Source organism: Augochlora pura, chromosome 10 (assembly GCF_028453695.1).
Source record: "Augochlora pura isolate Apur16 chromosome 10, APUR_v2.2.1, whole genome shotgun sequence".
In the NCBI taxonomy this organism is placed as follows: domain Eukaryota; kingdom Metazoa; phylum Arthropoda; class Insecta; order Hymenoptera; family Halictidae; genus Augochlora; species Augochlora pura.
Window position 1 is genome coordinate 27,397,363 of NC_135781.1, and position 21,531 is coordinate 27,418,893.

Consider the following 21,531-nt stretch of genomic DNA (forward strand, 5'->3'; position numbering starts at 1 on the left):
ATACTTCGTTTTGAGCGCATCATCCTCCCCGGGATTGTTTATCGGATTAAGAAATCTTTACATTGATCCGGCGTGATAAGCAAACGATGAGCGATCGAACGAACGGTGTGTGAGCGTGGTCGAGTTTACCGGCGTGTAATGGATGTGTTTTATGTACCGTGTAGGCGAGTGGGTGTGTGTGTGTATCTGTATACGTGCGTATGCGTGTGTGTGTAATACGTTGTTACAGTACCGTAGAATTGTTTTCTTTTCTGCCTATACGCGTTTTACAGGCGTGAACCATCATTTAAACGCTATTCGAAGGGTCTTATCCATTGTAACATGAATTCGTTAACTGCTAAGGGTAAACTTTTTCTACATCGGTCGTGTCGGCTCGGGGTCGCGGCGATCCAGATCTCGATTAATTATACACTGACACCCCCTTTGTTCGTTCCGGAGACCATGTGTCCCCTTTTGTTACGTTTTGCTTCTTCGTGTACAGAAATCGATGCTAGTCTCGTACGAGATCGCGTTTTGTTCGAGGTTGCAGTCTGTTTTTGAATTCGAAAATCGAGAGATAGATAGATAGAGAGAGAGAGAGAGAGAGAGAGAGAGAGAGAGAGAGAGAAAGAGAGAGAGCGTGAAAGTGAGGAGAGAGTGATAAAGCGGTAGAAAGGTAGAGAGAAGGATACCCGAATTGGTCCATCACTTCGGGATGGAAACCGGTTGCAGCGTGTTTGAACCACGTGTAGGAGGGATGGATCTCGCAAGGTTTCATACGTCGCGTGCTATCACTGGTTTGCGCGCGTACAATGTCTTCGATCGATCGGTCCCAGAGATCTGGGATCTTTCTCTCTGCCGATCGAATCTCGCTAAAGGGAATAGTCGGTAGAGGATGATACTTAGGTGCTATCAGTCGTTCTCCCAAAAAAGAGAGCCACTCGATAAGGTAGCTAGATGGATAGCTCGGCGTCGGATCGAAACCGTTTTCTGCGAAGCTATTCCGATACAGAGTCACCGGCAAGATTCGGGCAAAAAAACGTAGCTGTAGAACATTTAAGAAATGGACGAAATTTTCACCAGGCGATCTCGAATTGTCCTGGATTAAAACGGTCACGATGGACAACAGTTCCGAATCATTCCGAAATAATAGCTAGTGCGAACAGGAATTTCCAACAACGACAAAACTTCGATTGTTATCCGGAACTCTCTTTATGGGAGCTGAAGCAATGCACCATAGGGTCACGAAATTCTTGTGCCCATTCTCTTGCCATTTTAAAGCCACGGCGTGCTCCAATTGCATGGGACCCTTGTATTTTATGGTATATCTGGTATTTCAGCGTATGTCTCTGTGTGCGTGTACTTGCGTGTGTATGCGCGCGCAAACAGCGCGTGTTTAGAAACGTGAAAAAATGATTCGTGTTCCGTATTTATTTAAATAAATTAGTGATTGCCTATAAGTAATTTTACTCGAGATTAATCTTAGGCAAATATAAAAAGTTTCGCGTTAACTCGAAAATCCCGAGATGCATTCCATTCGTTCGTTTTTATTTCTCCGTATCGTGTTCGTGTCCACTCTTCGCCATTCCGTGTGTCTTCTTCGTTAATCGTCATCGTCTTCCTTCGCTGGCTTCCGTCCTCTTCGGTTCCATTGTCTTTTGCGTCCATCCGTTCGTCTTCATCCATGTGGTTCCGTTTCTTCGTTCTCCTCGCGTACGCGTCTCCCGTTTTATTCGTGTGTACTTGGTGTGTGAGGCTTTCATTTTATTTGGTTAATTTAGTACCTTTCGTATATTATATTATTTATATACACCAAGTCTCTCTAGAATCGCCTCTACATTTACAATAATTCCTAATTTAGTTTTCATTCAACCGCGAATACATTTGCGAATAAAAGGTTAAATAGCGTAATAGTGTATAGCCAATTACAATACTTAAATATAATCCTTACATGATACTCTTTCGTAGAAACAACAGATCTCGTTTATCGACGATGTCGTGCGCGCGTGCGTGTTTTGTTGGGTATGGCTCCGGACACTCCCCTCTGTCGCGTTATCATCGGTTATCATTCTCCCATGTTTTTGCGTTTGTTTGTTTTTTCTTTCGTTACGGAGCGAAGTACTTGTGTGTTTTACTCGAACGTGTTACGAGTAGAATCGCCCGACGACGATAATTCCTAAACAATGTTTAAATAATAGTGTTTCTCTTCTTCTATCATCTTCGATCTCGATCTTATACCGTGTCTTAACATTATTTGTGTACTATGCGTAGAAATAAAAATAAAAATAATAATAATAATAATCATAATAACAATAACGATAGTAGTAATAGTAGTAGTAGTAGTAGTAGTAGCAGTAGTGGTAGTAGTAATAGTAATAACAATAAAATAATAATAGAAATAAACGTAATTATAATTATCGATACGCATCAATTAATTGGCTAACGTCTGCAAAGGGATTGGATACCATTAAACTTACGATAAAAAGAAAAGAAAATAATGGGGGGGGAGGATTCGGGAGGAAGGGTGATAAAGTATCGTAAAAATATTCGAAAATGTAAATCGTTTTTTGGGACGCGATGCACCAAAATACGTTCGCGGCCCATCGAAACGGCTGTGTGTTTCACATTTGAACGGTGAATGGATGATCGATATTAAATGTCGGTGAAGGTAGTTTCGTTTAAAGGGGTGTATAATCCTACGCGTTCTCCTTTACAACAGGCTCCCTTTTTGTTCGAGATGCGTGATCGGTTTTATGTACAAACAGTCCTCTTCTTCGTTCACCGTCAGCGTTCCGAGGCGCACCCGCGTCTCGCGTTCTCGCACAGACACAAACAAAAAGAAAGACTTTGTTTCGTCCACTCGTTCGGCTGGTGGATCGTATAGTTGGTGCGTGTGTACGATAATACGCGTTTCTCGTCGAAGAACGTGTCCGTCTTTTTCTCTTGAACCGGCCGATGTCTCCACAGCCGTCCTTGCCCACCGAACAACGGCTGTATACACGTTCGATCGTCTCTTCACTGCATGAACTTTTTTGCATAACTTTCTCCGCACTGCACCGCACCGCATCGCATTGCATCGTATCGTATCGTATCGTATCGCATCGCATCGCATCGCATCGCATCGCATCGCATCGCATCGCATCGCATAGCATAGCATAGCATAGCATAGCATAGCATCGAATCGCACCGAACCGCAGCACCCCGCGCACCATCGTATCCCCGATTTACGTCTCGTTCCTCTTGCGTCACGCGGAAAAGATTTTTCCCGGCGTCTCGTTAAATACGCGTGATTAGGCACAGTTGAAGTACAATGAAATCGTGTGTCTCCCGTTGGATCGTATCGTGTAAGAACCTGGCGATACCGAAAGCGAGAAGAAAGGAGAGAACAACGCGAATAGAACGCGACGAGAAAAGGAGGAGGGGAAACGCGTCGCGATCACAAGCGAGAAAGCGAGAGAACTTGCCTCGAACTAAACTATAAGAATCGCATAAGTGCCCGCTTGATGCTCGCATTCCACGCCAAAGTCTCGCTAAAGTTTCGCGGGCTATCCCCGCCAACTGTTTGGGGACCGCCCGTGCCGACCCTGGTTCCCCGTTCCCATTCGCATTCGGCGTCCCCCACTCTAGGAGCGAGCGAGTGGAGGGAAGAGCGGACCGCCTACCCGGGCCCGAACGCTCGCGATACAGCCCCGAGTAGCTCCCGATAGAGTGCGACCATCGAGCGGGCACTCTGATCTTGCTTGAACGCGTGCGTGCACCGAGACGACATCGATTTACAAAGGTACAGTGTTCCCTCGTTAGCGTCCACGGTCCGCTCGAATCGAATCGTCAGCCAATACAAAGTTAAAGTGCCGTCCGCTAGGTTAATAAACGTCTCGTCAGCTAAGATAATAACGTCTCTCGTCTGCGCGGGCCGCGAGACGCTAACGAGGGAATACTGTGGATAATGTGAACGCGATACGCTGTGACTGCGACGATCCTGTCCTCCCGCCGACGTACACGCGGATCCCGGTGTCCGCAGCTTTCTTGTGCGATTCTGCGGCCGTGCGAGCCTTGCACGAGGTACTTGGTTCGGTTATGGGACCCTTTGGCGACCCCTTGGCGACCCCTTCGACAGGGAGAAAACGGGAACAAACGGGAGCAAACGAGAGCAAACGGTCCGCGTGTACGACGCGGGCGAGGAGGGGGGGGGGGCGCGCGCGGATATTCAGCTCCTCGTCACCTCTGGTCTCTTCGTCTTCGCGTCTCTTCGCCTCCTCGTCCCCTCGTCTCTCTCTCCTTGTTCCTTCGGTCCTCCTTTTCCTTTCTTCTCTGTCTCGCAAACGTACGCAACATTCAATCCCCCGTCCCTCCACTCTCCTCTCCACTAATCGCACTCGAACATTTTATCCGGCATCATCTCGGCCTCGTTCGTCTCTCGCGGCGAACACGGTGATTCGCGAAACCTAAGACCGCGATTACTTGGTTCCGAATTTGGCACTCGGGAGTATTTTCTGTAAATATACACCTACGTACATACGTACATACATACGTTTCATATGCGTATACATATGTACGTGTACATGTATACGCGTATATACCATGACGTGTTTTGCAGCCATGAAGAATAATAGATCACAGTGTCCCAGCAGCTTGTTCACCGACTAAAAGGTACGTGTGTCACACGTTCTAGCTGTGGATCGTGTCCGTTGCACGGTGAGGATCGGCGATCGATGATCGGCGAAGACCACGCCCGTTCGGTTCACGGAGGAGAGTAGCTCCGTTCTCCCCGCGGCAACACGTTCGACTGGGACCGGCGCGCGAACGAATCGACTTTGTTTAGACGGCGAGAGATCGTTCTACGACTTAGACGAAGATTTCACGGGTGTCGGACGGGGGATCGGAGTCAATGTCGGTGTCGGATGCGGAGCTCGGGTCGAGATCGAGGTCGAGATCGAGATCGGACTCGGTTTCATCGGAATCGAAACGAAAGCTCAAGTCCCAGAAGAAGGAGGAATAGAGAACGTCGTGGTCGTCGGTGGCTGCGAGGAGTCCATGCGATCGGTCAGGAGGGCGTTATGGGTTGTTGGCGCGGGCTGCTATGGAGCCAGTCGTCGGCAGTCACAGCTTCAGTTCGTTCGCAATCTTGCTGGCAATATTTTTAAAACCGATCGACGTGCCCGAGATGCGTTTGAAACGTACGCCGTTCAGCGATAGTCGTGGCAGTTTACAAACTTCGATCTCCCATTGTACTTGGCTGTCTGTCGCCGCGTCGCCGTGCGCGCACAGCAGCAGGAACCTTTCGCGCTGTTCGTACTGACATTTATTGGCGTCCAGTACCTGAAGCGATCGACAAACCGTTAGTAAAGACAACAGAGATCCGCTCGCCGCCGGTGCTCGGCGATGGGTGATCAAGCCGATCGGGCGCGACCGTGGCCGATCGAGCGCGATCGAGCGCGATCCGGAGAAGCTCGGTTCGAGCCAGCCGAAATAAGATCGGTCCGCTCGAACGATCGATCCGGTTCAAGCCCCGATTCGAGCTAATCCCGTTTGCTTTCACGATATTATTACACCGACACGATCGCAACGAACAATTGCCTAAACGTCTCCTTCCGTTGCGACCTTACAAACTAGAATGGATATATGCCGCGCGTATGCAATTTCGAAATGAATTGATATCTCGCGGCGTGCACAGGTGTCACTGATCGAATTGGTATTGGATCGAGCATCAAGCGGACCTGACCCGGAACCGGGTCGCGTTTTTTAGCCGCGATCGGGATCGTTATCGTTATCGTGATCAGGATCAGGATCGGGATCGCGATCGAGCTCCGAGACTGCTTGAAGACCCAAAAACGCTGGGCCGGCGGTATCCCGGCGGCGATCAGATTTAGGTTTCGAAAGCGTGTTACAACACTCCCGCGGGACCATTATCGAATCAAGAGGACCGTTCCCGTGCGCGAACGTGCTGTTCTCGATACCTTTTTGATCGCGCTGAACAATCGTCGTCTCGAGAGAGAGAGGGACCCGCGTTTCTGTGTGTGTGTGATTTTGGAAAAGCTTGTTTCTACGATGGTTTTGAGGGCAATACCTTTCGTATTTCGGACATGATCTCATTCGGATCTCGACTACTGGTGGTTTTCATACTCCATGTGAATCGTAGACTGCGTGGTTTAACCTGCTCTTCGTTAGTGGTCGCTCCGCTGTAACAAAAGAACGTCTTAAATCCGCACGGCCGTGGTTTACGCGCCGGTGAACACATGCGACAGAGAACACATTCGATTTTTCTTTTTTCTTTTTTTAGCGTTCGTGTCCGACTGCGCCCGACTGCACCCGACGCAACATTATGTGTGGGAAATTGGTCGTTGGGTCAGTTTATCGGTTTCTTTTTCTTTTCTTTTTTTTTTCTCCCGGCAATTCGGTAATTCGGTAACGGTGTCGGTTGTTGTCGGTCACTGTTCCTTCGTGGTCGGGTGCGGCTAATTGAAAAGTAAAGATCTGCAAGCTGTCGAGGTACAATCGATGATTTCTCTCGGGCGGCGCAACGTAAAGAACGTGGAACGGTTACATGCGTGCAAACATGCAGTTTCTTTTTTTTCCTTTGTGTCGCATACACAACGATCGTGGGGGGACAGGTTCAGTCATTGGGAAGAATGTTGGCCGCGGATCAAATGTTTTGTACGGTGTACAGTAAATTCTCTCAAATAGTCCCACAAATTGATAACGAAAACAGAGAGCAAGAGCTGAAACCAAAATCGGAGCAGTCGGCAAACATGATAGCCAGCATATTGCTGTACATTAAATCAGTATACAATAATGCTAACTTTTTTACACATGAAAATTTATTCAACACATTGGCGAGATTCTTCCAATTAAAATGAGACCAAACGCGGTATGCTTTGATTCATACTTATACAATTACATCGCGATTGATTTGACGTAATCAGAAATACCTGTTCAAACTATACCATGCGTGGTCTCATTTTAAGCAGAAAACTATCGGCAATATGTTAAGAAGAACTTCAGTTTTAAAATGTTGAGATTAAAAGAGTTATGTCAGTTAAACGAGCCACGTCGTGCGTCGCAGCTTAGGCTCCGACAAACCTTATGGGTTTATTAAAATAGGGACACTGCGAGCGAACCTCTAACAGGGACTGTGTAGGAGTATTTACTGTACTGTGATTCGAGAAAGCGGGTTTCGCGTTGCTTCGACCGAACAACGGTGACCCCGACGCGAAAACCGTCGGAACGTAGAGCACACGACGAAACGGGTTCTCGAGATCTCGAGGTCGTGGAACACGAGGAAAGCGACGATGAACCCGCGGTTATATGCTCGTTCGATCACTTCGTCGTCCACGTCGTCCAGGTCCGATGCTGTGCGCTATCCGTCGTCTCTAACGTTGTTTGCTCGACAAACATCGCCCGTTCCGGCTCGTAGGGAGAAACGCGCGTGCAGTCAGTCGTGTACGCTTTGAAATCTTTGAATGTCCTGAGACGAAGACAGCGGTGTGACACGGTTTTGTGGACGTCAACAACATGCGCCGTATGTGTATTCCTCGTTTCGAGAATCGAAATCGATATTCTAACTGTTTCCAAGCTCTCGACGTGTCAAATCGAATAAACTATTATGCTCTTCGATAGTCTCGTACAGCACAGTTATGTTCTCTATTGTAGACAAAGATAATACTAAATCTGCCGAGCCTGTCAAAATCATCTATTACATATTTAACGTAGAAATCTTTACTATAGAATATGACTGAATAAATTTGCACACATTACGATAAAAGTAACGAAAAATGCAAATAAATACAGTCATTGTCAGCACAAGGCAACATACGTGTTAGCTACGTTTAGGGCTCGGTAAATTTAGTGTTAAGAAACGTTATTCTCAATTCAAAATAATATATGTTACTGTTACTGTAAAACTGGGTGTTTACTCGCATCTATAAATAAATTAAATTATGTTATATGAAATTGAATTAAGTTAAATTAAATAAAGTTGAATTAAATTAAATTGAATTAATTTAAATTGAATTAATTTAAATTGGATTAATTTAAATTGAATTAAATTAGATTTAACTAAATTAAGTTAGATGAAACATTAATACAAACGAATTAATATCCACTAAACGTCGCAGGCCGTCTTTCCTCGAGAATCCAAAATTTCCCCGATGTACACAGACCAATTCGTGAGTGATTGTTTTTTTTTCAGAAGCGATCACGGGTACAGTGAAAATGGTACTCGAACGAACAAAAAAAAACCGAGCACGTGTTAAGTACGTGATAATGAAAGAAAGAAACGAACGCTAACAATTAAGAAAGTGTGTAAAAAAAACATTATATATATACGCTTGTGTGTTTGTGTATAGAGAGAAAAAGATAGAAAGAGAGAAAAAGATCGTGTATAAAAAAAAAGTCAAAAAAAAAAGAAAAGAAACGTGACGTGATGAAACAGAACGGAGGAGCGAAATGAGAGAAGTTAGAGCGTATGGATCGTGGTATTATGGTATGCAGCAACGTACCTCACTACTGGGTGCTTTGGGGGTACGGATGGGTCCGTGGGGCTGAAATAACAAAACAAAGGCAGTTGCTAACAAACACTAAACATGATAAATCATTAAATCAAATTGAATCTATACGTGTAATAACCACCACCACTCTATATCACCACTGCACACCGGATTGCGGAGGGGTCGTTCACGGTATCGAATGCAAAACGGGTTCGGGGGGGGGGGGGTGGGGGGGGGGGGGGGAGGGGGGGGGGAAAGGGGGGTTTTTTGTTGTACAGCGGCGGCGATTACATTCAACGATTACAATAGAAGAGAACAGATAAGACGGTTTCGCAGGGCTCTGGATGAGAGATGCTCGCCGACTCTCTCGATTCATCGATTCGATCGTACGCGAGAAAGTCTTCGAAACGCCACGGGAAGACGATCGTTTTCGGCCGTCCTCGGCCGACCGAACAGTAAAAACGTAGGTCGACAGTCACGTAGGAAAGTCTCCGTACGTTTCTCGAAACGGAGTAATTTTTTAAATGTTAACGTGAACGGCTTCGGTTTGTTTCAGAGACAGAACGATTAATTCGCTAGACGATCTAATCTGCGATCGAATTGGCGCATTATCTGTGGGTCGCTCTTTAAAAGAGTATTTAATATTTGTGAAACTGACAATATGATTTTGAGAAAGGTATGTAACGAGGACATTTATGATTTCACGAGTGATACTTTTAAATATACATGTACAGTGCGATGAAACAGAAAAATGAGGGATCGTGGATCATCTTGTAAATTAATCGTTCACGGTGAAACTCGAGTCGTTCGGTCAACTTCTAAAGGATCGATTTGATCTAAAATAGCGTGTACCGTGATTTTATCGATCGATCGTGCAACCAGTGTCGTTCGATGGCTATCGACAGGTCGACGACACACCGTGCACCGATTAACAGATCGAAAACGGTAATCGCTACCCCCCCGTGCGAAGAAACGCGCGAGAAAACGACTCCTTCGTCGATGGAGGATTCAGAAATAAATTGGAACCACATATACAAGACAGTTTCAACATTGTTTATTAATACGAAATTATTACTATTATTGCTTCTTAAAATTACTTTAAATAATATTTCTATTCTGTCTCTATGCATGCTATTTACTGCCCTCCATTCATCGTGGAAATCTTAAGGCAGGACGACGCTGTCTTTTCTCCCCATGATGAAAAATTACATCCCGTCGAATTCTCGAATCTCATGCGTTATATTATCGTGCTCCGACGAAGATTTACCGTAGCGGAACCGAAATCGTCGGGGGATCTCGGAATCGTAGACAAAAAAGAAACAGAAAGTGAACAAAATGAAATGGTAAAGGGTAATATATACGAAAAGAAAAAGTTCAACAGAGGAAAAAAACGGTCTCTCGGACGCGCGTGGGCGGGCGTAGCGTTTTTGGAGTGCAGCAAACAGCATCGATCCATTTACAAATGCGCTATCGTCATTAACGTTGCGTGTATCTTTCATCATCGTCCGTTTCCCTTGTCTCTCTTGCCGTCTGCTCTTTTCCTCGGCGCCGTTCGCCTTTGTCTTTGTCGTCTCCTCTGCCTTCGTTCGCGCGATTCGCGCGTCGCGTCGCCGGCAACTACGGATCGAATCTCTTCCCGGGGTCCGCGACGTTCCCGTTTCTCGCGGCTGCGTGCACGCGCGGCCATCTTCCGCTCGTCGAACTCTTGCCGAACGTTCGCCGATCCACCCGCTCCAGATTGTTGCCTTTCTCTCGTCACCGCGAATAAATCCCGCGACAGGCATGGGCACAACGGACCGCTGACTATTCCCCCAGGAGACTTTGTCGGAGCAAATAAATACAGAGAACGGTCTGCAGTCTTTATTTTCGAGTATTTGTGAGAACGATACGCGAAAATGTTTCAGTCGACGTGTGCTCTATTTTAGCGTTGACGCGAGAAAGTTTTTCGAAGATCGAAACTGTCCTCATCGTAGTCTTAGTTTTACAAAATGTTTTACGAAGATTTTACGCGGAGCTTTTAAACAAGAATCGTTTCATTAACGCTAAAATTATCGAACCGAACAAAAGATTTTCTTTCTATGATCCTGCTTCTAAAAATGATTGAAATTATAAAAATATGTCGGACGTGATCTTATGATTCCTCTAAAATAATATATTTCAGCCGTTCCTAACACTAAAACTACTAATCCGGTTAAAACGATGATGACTAACTTCTGATATTTTTTCTTTTACAGTTATGTTATAATAAAAATATTTCTTGAAAAAATGTACACCTCTTTATCGGAACACGTAATCATACGAAGCTTAAATAAGTCCAGTCTTGCCATTGTTACGAAATAATACAGTCGCGTCTAGGGTTCGATAGTTCCAGTGTTACTGCTCGATAGTTTCAGTACCAGAATCAGACAAAAAGACCTCCGCATCTAATAAAAATAATGTCCCAAATGTTCCAAGAACAGCCCGTGCCCATGCCTGCTTATTTCTCCACACTCCGCGGAGATAATGCGCGCAGAGACATTCAACTCGCGGCTCTGGGGGTCAACTCGCAGCAATAATAATCCCGGACTGCTCCCTCGCGTGTTCTTCGTTTCGAATTGCAGTGGTCCTGATAACTGGCTGCTGTATTCAGGGACCAACGGGCCAACGGTAAATTAGACGACCGTACTAGAGTCACGAACGAACGTCCCTGCACCGCGATAAACATCTTTCGAAATTTGCCCGGCGAGAGAAACGCGATGCGAGGCAGGAGCGCGGAGTTCGGTCGATACGCGCGCGTCTACCATCGGCGAGAATCGATTACAAAGGAAATCCGACGACAGTCGCGGCGCGCGACACGACGGAGAAGGAACGCGCCGAAAGTAATGAAGTCGATCGAGGTGAAACGTGGGCGCGCGATCAACGTGGAAGTCCCGGTCCTCGGAAGTGGAAAGCTCGGATAAGATTTCTCCTCCTTCGAACGCGAACGCCTAGCGATATTCTTCTTCTTCGATCCCTTCTTGTCAGCTCGCTCGGCTGCTCGTTTAGGATAGCGTTACAAAGATGCGCGTGACGCGTGGTTCTCCTCCTTATCGGTTAAAGTTAAAGGACAGACCGCGATCCTCCCGCGCCAAATGCTCGGGAACGAGGTTCCCGGACAGACAAATCTAACCGGAACCATGTCCTTACTCGGTCTCACTTAGTTTAGCAAAATAGCCTTTTCTTTCACTTTTCTCTCGTTTACGCGCGAAATGTACAATATCAAAAAGAGGAAGGCACGTAGTTTCGATAAACGGGGTCTCGCCGGTCTCCGTCGGTCTCGTGCAGAGCTCGGCGCAGCTACCAGTGCACCTGCTTGATAGTCACCGTCACGAGACAGCGGTACTAGTCGCTGGATTCGCTCGGTCCTTCGCGCGTTCATTCTTGAGAAACCGTCTCTTCTTCGTTAAGGGGATCTATCGCCGCCAATTCGATCGCGACTGCGGGTTCTACCAAGCGCGGTGTCGTGGTGCTTCGTTTCCCTCGTCGGTTTTCCTGGAGCGGAACGCGGAAACACCGGCTGAGCTCTCTGTCGTCGCCGTCGTCGTCGTCTCGCGATCACTGTCCAAACTTCTACTCGGGTCTCTCTGTGTCCTGCATTTCTCTTTGCCAATCGAGTTTGTACAATTAACGGGCTACAATACAATCTGTTCGACGCAGAGGAGGGAGAATCAACCGATCCGTTGAATCGTTCGTGGCCAGTCCGCACCGGTTCCGTTGCTCCCGCGCGATCCTCGATGCGAGTCGATTCGAGTCGATTTACCAACCCCCTAACGCGATTGTTACACTCGTCGTCGATTTTAGGATTGCGAGTCGATTCGTCCAGGGACATCTCTATTTACAAATAGAAAGGCAAACTATTCTTGAATATAACCGTCGTACGCTCCTCGCGAATAATTCCACAGAAGATCCGTTGTCTCATCGTTTCATCCCTCCATAACTCTGTGTAGCCTCGTAGCTTTCGTTATGTACATTACATTGATCAATTGTGTTCTTAATTGCTAAATTACAATGCTACGAGAAGGAAACCGAAGATTATACAGCATTTAGAAATGTGCGATTCGTCGAGGAGCGTGCGGAGGTCGAAAAGAATTCGTATAACCATGGATCATCCACGCGAGGATCTATAGCGGCAGTATTCGAGTGGGAGCTTAGTGTCGGAAATACCCGTACGGATGTCGAGTGAACCCCTACCATTGGCAAATCTTCTAGCTTCTAATTTTCTAACTTCTTTCAGACATGTATATTTCAATTTTCGTACATTTTAGCCAATGCAACTATTACTTTTCACTCGGGGGGTTCACTTAACCTCGCGTGGACACTGTCGGCACTGAACACTCGCTTTGTACAGCTGGCTCTAGACCTCCACGTGGGTAATCCTAGGTTGAATATTGAGACTCGGCGTTAAGGGGTTGATCGGTGGTAGCCGCGCAGTGCGTTACAGTAAATCCATTGCACCAAGAACAGAGATCACGGCGACGGAACATTATGGTTGCAAAACGGCCCCTACTTAAATTAATATTCAGTTCTGACCAGTTCTGGAAAAATCGAGGAAACCCGAACAGTTACAGCAGCAACCCCCAATGAGTTTTTGGTTCAGGGTCCCGTTGGATTTACCGTGTCGCAGCCGTGGCTACCACCGCCGTTTCACAGCGGCTAATAACCGAGCGAAAATCGAACGGAAAATTCTAATCCGTGATTGAATTCATTTTTGGTTGGTTTCCGGGTTCCGGTAACACGATTGACGTCCGACCGAGGATTCAGGCAGCTTGGATCGGCGATTAACGCGAGCGTACAAAAAAGCAATGTGGAATGACTCAGTCTGTATTTGGGGGATTGAGCGTCGTAGAAACGGAATAACCAGAGAGCGTGCATGTATATCCTGTCAGCGAACCAAACTGTAGAAGAACTGTGATCGGATCGTCCGTCGACTTAAATGCAGGGAAACCAAAAGAAAAAATATGGGGGACTCTCGAAAACGGCGGAACAAAAACGGTGGACGTGACGTCGACTCGCATCGATGGAGGGCTCTGCGGTCTTACAGCGAGAGTGAGATATTTACATAAATTACACACATATGTATATCGCGGTATACACGCAGATAAATCGAGGAAAGAGTCAGAGAAAGAGAGAGAAAGAGAGTGTAAGAAAGAAAGTAAAAAAGAAAGAAAGAAAGTAAAAAAGTAAGAAAGAAAGTAAAAAAGTAAGAAAGAAAGTAAAAAAGTAAGAAAGTAAGTAAAAAAGTAAGAAAAAATGAAAGGGTGACGCGGTTTTAATCGGACCCTACAGAACGCATCCGGCGTTGATCAATTATAATAATACCAAACGCAAGTGCTACGAGTTATCTTGGTGCTAGGAATCTATGCTGGATATCAACAAATAAAAAGAAAGACAGCATGGCTCGCGAAATGATACGTCGATGGAACCGAAACGTGTTTTCCTGAACGTTCCGGGGATTCTGCGAGCGCGAACGTTTCGTTCAAAATAAAACAAAAGGAAATAGTACGAAATAAAAAGATAACTGGCGGTTTGCGTGCGAATCGGCGACCGAGATTTACCGAATTTCACCTGAACACGGGGAAGCTCGATTATTTTCTAAGGAACAGTTTAATATCTGAAACGTTGCTTTTTATCCAACATATTTTCCCGGTGTAATAATACAGTATTACAAGGCGATAATGTTACACGGTATTTGCTTCGTAATCCTACATAACATTAACAAACAGAAAGAAGACAGAGAAAGTAGAAATAAGGGGAAACAATGGGAAACAAGAGTATCGTGTATTGTTCGTGTCTCGGTGTGTGTTTGTTTTATTGTAAGAGAGAAAGTGGGTAGAAAGAGAAAGACACAGAGAGAGAAAAAGAGAGAGAGAGAGAGAGAGAGAGAGAGAAGAACGAAAAGAATACGCAGTGTTAGGAAGTCACGGCTGGCCACTCGATCGGATTTTAATAATGTCGCCACGGGTAATGGCGGCTCTGTATATTTTGCCGTTGCTCGATATTCGACGTGCGGCTCGGTCTCATTTCGGCTCGAGGGAAACAAGGCGAGACTCGAATCTTCATTTAGAAAACCTGTCAATGCACGAATCAAATGGTTTACAATGGACTCCATGTAATGGCTACCTTGGAAATAAGATCGATCGAGAACGGGTTTCGTTTTTTTTTTTTTGTTAGTACTGTACAAGTTTATACCACTTCGCCTACAGGTTCGGAGCACGCGCACGCCCGCCATTTTCTCGTTGGTCGCGATCGTTTGTTGAACGTTTGTTAACGTTTACGTTCATCGATCAGAAACTGCGGAAACTCGTGCTAAGAATTCCTTCGTATTCTTTCATGCAAGCTTCGCGGGAGCTGACTGAAATTCGACTTGCATCGTTAACACGCTCAGAGCTAAATGAAAAACGAAGAGGCGTTCCAGGTCGAACGTAGATATTCACGCATTCCCCTATCTACAATTTTTAAACATGATTGTTCGAGACAAGTGTTGATCTTCTAAATTAACTTTTGTACGAAGGTAATTACAAATTTACGTGGTCCGCTGAGGTGGCGGGTCACGAGTCACCCGGTCATCGCCAGCACGAAGATCAACGCTTCAATGATACAATTCTCCAAACGAAACGGGCAACACTTCAAAATACTCTTAATAACAAAATAATATACAAATACTCGTACCGTGATTAACTAAACTATACATAAAGCGAAGACTTATGCGTCGTGTAACTAGTAACGAGGTACTAGCTGCACATCGATCTTCGCTACAATCAAAACGAATGATATTTATCCGCGCGTGGCGCGTTCGCAACGGAGAATTCACAATGGATCTCATTGTCTCCCGGTGCTTAAAAAAAACATTTTACGTACCACGATCGTTAATAAATTCTTCCACGAAATTCCGCAGTCTAAAGGCGCGAGCAACGATAACGTTTCACCGTGGACTCGCGCGGATCATGAGAAACGATACGACAAGAAAATTATTCTAAAAAGAAAAAACAAAATCGGTTGGGGTTACGATTCTCGCGGTTCCCGCGCTGGTCAAAATAATCGAGGCGCGCCTTCGTCCTTACACTAAGAGGGCGTGGAGAAAACGAAGCAGCATGTCCCGGACGGGGGGGTGTGTGGTACGTTTTAAGGGTGAAACCGCCGCGCGTGCTTGTACGTATAAAAATATAAAGAAGATCGGCCGGGTTTATACGTTTATGCATCGTCCATGAGCGTGCCGAGAGGAGAGCGCGCTTATTCTCGTTATCAGTATAGTTGGCAGGTTGAGTTTTCTTTTTTTTTTTTTGGAAAGGCACGAGGTTCCAGTGGTAATTACGCGTGTCTCGGTTCCCAGGTACCGTCTTCTTGGTATTGTCCGCGGTTAGTATCGTCAGGAAGACACTTTCTCGCCCAGGGTCTTTTTTGGCAATCTTGGTTGGCGATCACAAACGCGAGAACACGTAGCAAGGCAACTGCACGCGCCCCGTTAACTCGAAACTGTTCGCGAGGGACAAACTTCTTGGCCAGGCGATTGTTCGGTCCAATCGCGATCGTTCAATCCGATGGAGTCTAATTTTTGTCAAGCTTGCACGAAGGAAATGCGATCGGGTTTTCGAATGCAATTTTAAATTTAAAGACGTATTTCCAAATAACCTGTTCAACAATAAATCTAACAAGTGTTACAAATGATAAATGTATGTTATTCTGTAAGATTGATAAGACTGAATGATACAACTTTCGGCAATTTTGATTACAGTGAACATTCAATAGTGCTAGATAGTCGTCTATTTATAGCAGTTCAAGATTGATATTAATTTTAATGAAATAAGTGAGAATGTATGTAACGTAATTGACATTCGAGAATTCGAATAGACCACATCTCCTACTAAACCATGGAAAACACACATCGTACAAGTTCGAGGTTTTTATGAGGGCGAAACCATGCAGAATATAAATAGAGTGCGGGGCCTTATCCCGGGGTCTATCTTTTGCTACATCAAGTCTCTCACAAAATCAAGGATCATAACACCTGCGTGGGTTCAACGAAGGAAGACCCAACTTGAATCATTGATACCAAACATGCCATTAGATCCCTTAATTTCTGAAACCATATGAACCCATGAATTGATATAGGAAGACGTGAGCAGACAGCTTGTGACGTCTTGGTCACAGCTCCAGATCCCTGAGAAGCTGTCACTAATTTGGATAATTGAACATTTTGCCAACAATAATGTAACTTGCTTGACTACAATAGCTGATGTGTGACCAAATTGGGATATTTTGATGGGGACCTTCTTAACCAGAAAGGTACTGCTCGTGTTAATTTCCAAGAGACTCTTTGTCAAGCACCTCGCCGTAGAAGGCGACACAAGATTAGAGGGTCACTTAGCCAACTGTTGAAGTCATTTGTACTCTAACCAACGTTAGAAGGTTCACTATTGATTAACTTAATGACATCATCAGTCAAGCTTGTACCCCTCTATCTAACATACACATCAATGTCGTCAGGTACCTGTTATCGTTTATAAGGCACTTAGGGGACCAAATATTAATGTGCTTGAAGTATAATAAAATCTGATTGAACAAAAAATTAAAAATCCTATTTCGGTTTATTTATCTGTATGGCTTTGCTCTCATAAAAACCTCGAACAGTGATCCATTTTGACAAAAATATGACTTAGAATCGTTCATACTTTTATTTAACAATTGTCCCAACGTGTCCTTTTAACGCGCTTCGTCTAGACACGTCTGATTTTGTATAAAACCAAATAAAACAATATTAATTAATTGTTAGAAACTAGATAGCTAAATAATATTTATATTTTGGGTCTGAATGGACCCGAACCTCGCCATCCGCCTGATAAAGAATGAATCTTTTTCATGGTAGCTTTAAAATACGAATAAATTCGCTTCTGTCGAAAAGTTTGCCTTCTCGCGCCGGTTTCCACGCATTCGAACGAATTTCAACGGAGAAACATGATCTCGTCGGCGAGTTCGCGAGACAACGAGTCGCGTGCACTTACAGCCAGGCAACTACACGTCCGACAGACGCTCGCGGAAAATGGTAATTTTCGTATCGAGTCGGTCGTTGAGTCGGTCGTTGGATCGGTCGTTGAGTCGGTTCGGCCGCGGTTCTCTACGTTGGTTATCGATAGATCGGGAACCGATTCACATCCGGTTCCACGGTCGCCGGGGTACATGCCACAGAATAACGGAGAGCCAAGTCCCGTTTCGTTCGTTCTGAATCCCGGTTCGGTTCAGTTTTCCCGGGTTCTCCAACGGATACACTCCTCGATACTCTCCGCTTCCCGGCGTCTCGGGGGCGTGTGTGTTCGATCTTCGAGGAGAACGCTTAGAGAGAATTTTGCCAGTGTTCGAGGGCGGATCGCAATCGAGTTCACGTCCTGCAGCATAGAATAACACACAACACACCGGCATAACATTAAATCGAATTTGACTTTTCTTTGGTTTTTTTTTTGTATTTTTAGATTTGAATTTTACTGATTTATTGATTTACTTTCTTTTTTTTTGGATTCTTGTCAAAAGATTAAGCGATGCACCAATGGCTATGCTGCGCCTTTACTTGTTTTATCATCTTTTAGTCTTTTTGGTTTTCTAGCCCTGTCTACCGACGATGAGTCCAGTGACCATATCGTGAAAGTGCGAGTTGTTCACGGGCGAAACGGGATACATATTTTTTTTTTCGATTACTTTCGTTCTGACTCTAAACTCTTGTTATTCCGTGGCATTCCGCGTGATTCGCGGTCGGTCTCAACCGATCGGTCTTTCATATATATATGCAAAATATATAATATACATATACATATATATATGTAAAAAATATACATATGCAAAATATATAATATACATATACATATATATATGTAAAAAATATATATATACATATACATATATAAATGTATAAAATATATATATGTTCATTATATTCTCTATCGTTTTGTACAATAACATATTTCATGTGTTCGTTTGTCGTTCCCTTTGCACAGTTTCGTCGTCCGTTTCTCTACGCGTTCTCGACGGTTGCATACAACGCCGTCGCGTATACCTATTCTCGTTCGATTACTCGTTACTGTTCTCAATTTTGTTCTTTTCTTTTTTTTTATCGTTATCGTGTTTCTTTTTCGTTCAATCGTCGCTTGTTTCGGTCGGCAAGATCGAAAGTCTCATTTATTCGACGTATTATCTTTTTTTTTTCTTTTTATCTAAATGTATCGTGTACGTATAATAGAGAGTATATAGGTAGATCAATCAAGGATATGCCTCGCTACGTTCAAGTCAAAGAAGGGATGCACAATGAGTATGCGAGGTGGCTCGAACTTGGCCAAGCAGTGTATCGCAGCTCGTCGACGATCGGAGTGAGGGCTGCTCCCATTGTTAATCAATCGTTTCACGAGAGTTCGACGAAACGACGCTGGAAGCCCGCTGTGTGATAGTTCAGAAATCTAGCCGGTCGAAATTCACCGATCCAAGAACGAGATTCACTGGATGATCGAACGACATTTCGCAATTAAATTTTCTCTACAGAACGACGCTTACGGATCCTCGGATCCTCCGATCAAATTACTATAAATGAAACATCGTTTGACATTATGCTACCATCCGATTCTTTCTACAGTATTATTCGTCTATTGAATTCGACTAAAAAATGTTACGAAGGTATATAAAAGGTATAAAGAAATTCTACACGCGTCTTCAGTGACGAAAATACATCAGAATAAGATTACATTACGAGAAATTCTTCTAATGGATCGTTACAGACTACTTTCTAGAGCAATACCTATATTTTCGGGCGAGACTGGTATCGATTCGTGGCGTCGCACGTCTGGAACGTTATCGAAATTCGATTTAGTCTACGGCTAGATTACTGTGAACTATCGCACTGTGGTAGTGGATCGAAAATGCGGAACGGATTGCGGATGGACGGATAATTGTTTCTGCTCTTTCGGGGGACGGTTGCTCGTGGCGCTCGGTGTACGAGAACCAAAAGAGAACAAAAAAAATGAAAATCACGGGTCTAGAGATCGGTCGCGAGCAACCGAAGAAACGTTTGCCGCCGTAACAAATAAATGAAACTAGGAAACTGCCTGATTGTGGACGATAGAAACGTGGAGGGGGTAAACGGAGAAAGAAGAGACAGAGCGAAAACAAAATATAGAGAAATAGAGAGAGAGAGAAAGAGAGACAAAGATGCTACGTGTTCTTTCGTGGCTTTCACTGATAATGGTCGCTGCTGGCTCATCGGACTGTCGGCCGATCGTTACGCATCAAAATTTCTTTTCCATTGGAACGCACGCAACGCGCATTGTATCTCAAAAAAAATCATATCATGTATGCGTATACGATATAGAAAAGGTATATACCATATACATAATAGAAATGTACAATTCTCTTGTTACGGAGTAGTACATAGTCATTGTGCATCCTTAAAAAAACAATAGAATCGTCAATGTTGCATGCAAACGACAGGTTCGACTGGTTCAAAACGATTCCGGTGACGAATGGCGTACGTGAACGCAGTCCAAGAAGTCGTTCCTCTGGTCGAATCGATCGATACGCATGCATCGAGAGAAAGAGAGATAGAGTAGATAGATAGATATAGATAATATATATATATAATAAATATATATATATAAATATAGATCCACTGCAAATAATGCTGTCGTGTTCGCAAATACCGATTCGCGAAGCGCGACTCTCGATTCGAAAGCTACGCCCGAGGCAAAACGAAAAGAGAAACGAGTCTTGAACGCGGACACGCCAAGACCGCTGCCCGGACGTTATTTCTTCGCGCGCGGTTTTTTTGAAAAGCAAACAAAAATGTAGGAAAACGAAAACAATTCGATAATGCCGGACCGCGTTCCGCGGAGGAATATCCGATCGGTCTTGAACATGCTTCGCGAGGACCGCGCGTGAATCGACTTTGCTGAAGTTAACCGTCTCGGCCGAGGTTCGGCCGGTTTCGATCACTGCGGACGTGTGTTTGCGGACGAACAGTGGTACTTTACAGTGGCACGTGTACTAGCATGCTGTCGAACGTCGATAATCGACCATTCGATTTAACATACGTGTACTCTGAATTGTGGCAACTCACCGTTTGGTGAACCTCGACGACAGCTTCGAGAAGAAGGACGGTCGCTGGCTGATTGCGTTCGTGTCCTGCGTGCGAGTGTGACCCTGAAATGTCCAGAAACGTTGTTACTATCGTCCATCGCCCTTCGCGTTGCTAAACTGTGGATCTTTCTGCACATTCAATTTGGAAACTTTCCGAGCAGCTTTATTTTCATTGCGGTCAGGAATTCTATTGCTCCTTTATGGCTAGACTGCGGATATCACGCGTTTATGGCAAAAGTGATTAGGTCACTATTTTTCAAATTATTGTAATTATTAACCCTTTGCACTCGAAACTATTTAACTGTAAATCTGAAATAATTCTTCTGGTTCATGGTATTTCCATTCTATGTAACAAAATATACTTTTATGCATACAAAAATGATTCTTGTGGCTCGTACGGACAGTTTTACTACATGACAATTTTTTGATGTATAAAAATTAATAGTAATAATAAATTTTAGGTATAAAAATTAGAGACGTGGTAGAACAATTTTTAGCGGTGTCTCAGAGTCACCACTCGAGTACAAAGGGTTAAAAGATGAAAGACATTTTCATCGATCTTGTGCTTTTTACAATTAACATTGATAATATTTTACTTCGCATTAAGATCCGTAGTCTACTTATTAGGATCTAGGAATATGCCGATTCGCATAAAGATCTGCAGTTCCATCGTTACCCTTACGTTCTACGTACAATTCTAAGCTCTTTAAACCTCGCTTCTGGGTTTTATTTGTTTGTGAACGATTCAGTTGTCCCTTGCACACTGTTCTCTTAATTGTTGCATCAGATTGTGACACCATTTAACCAGTGAGCTGGTTTTCGTGCAGAATCGTCGTAACTAGACCGTGAATTTTATACAATTATGATAAAAACAGAGAATATTGATGTATTATTTGCAATTATCCAAATTATCATCGAAAGAAAAGAAACTTGTGCTTGA

At 44.5% G+C, this 21,531-nt stretch overlaps 1 protein-coding gene across 6 annotated transcripts in view; it reads right to left on the reverse strand.

Moving 5' to 3' along the window:
• Positions 1-1,395: 1,395 nt before the first annotated feature.
• Positions 1,396-21,531, reverse strand: part of LOC144475797 (serine/threonine-protein kinase MARK2-like) — a 111,965-nt gene continuing 91,829 nt past the window's right edge. For 5 of the 6 annotated variants that reach the window (XM_078192068.1, XM_078192070.1, XM_078192071.1 and 2 more), the window contains 4 exons: positions 20,572-20,654; positions 8,478-8,519; positions 6,047-6,158; positions 1,396-5,298 (listed from right to left, as the gene is read on the reverse strand). In XM_078192068.1, coding sequence (XP_078048194.1) covers positions 5,080-5,298; positions 6,047-6,158; positions 8,478-8,519; positions 20,572-20,654 — 456 coding nt within the window. In that variant the 3' untranslated portion in view covers positions 1,396-5,079. Of the gene's footprint in view, positions 5,299-6,046; positions 6,159-8,477; positions 8,520-17,724; positions 17,864-20,571; positions 20,655-21,531 lie in introns of those variants that run through there. The other variant, XM_078192072.1, reaches the window with a different exon arrangement.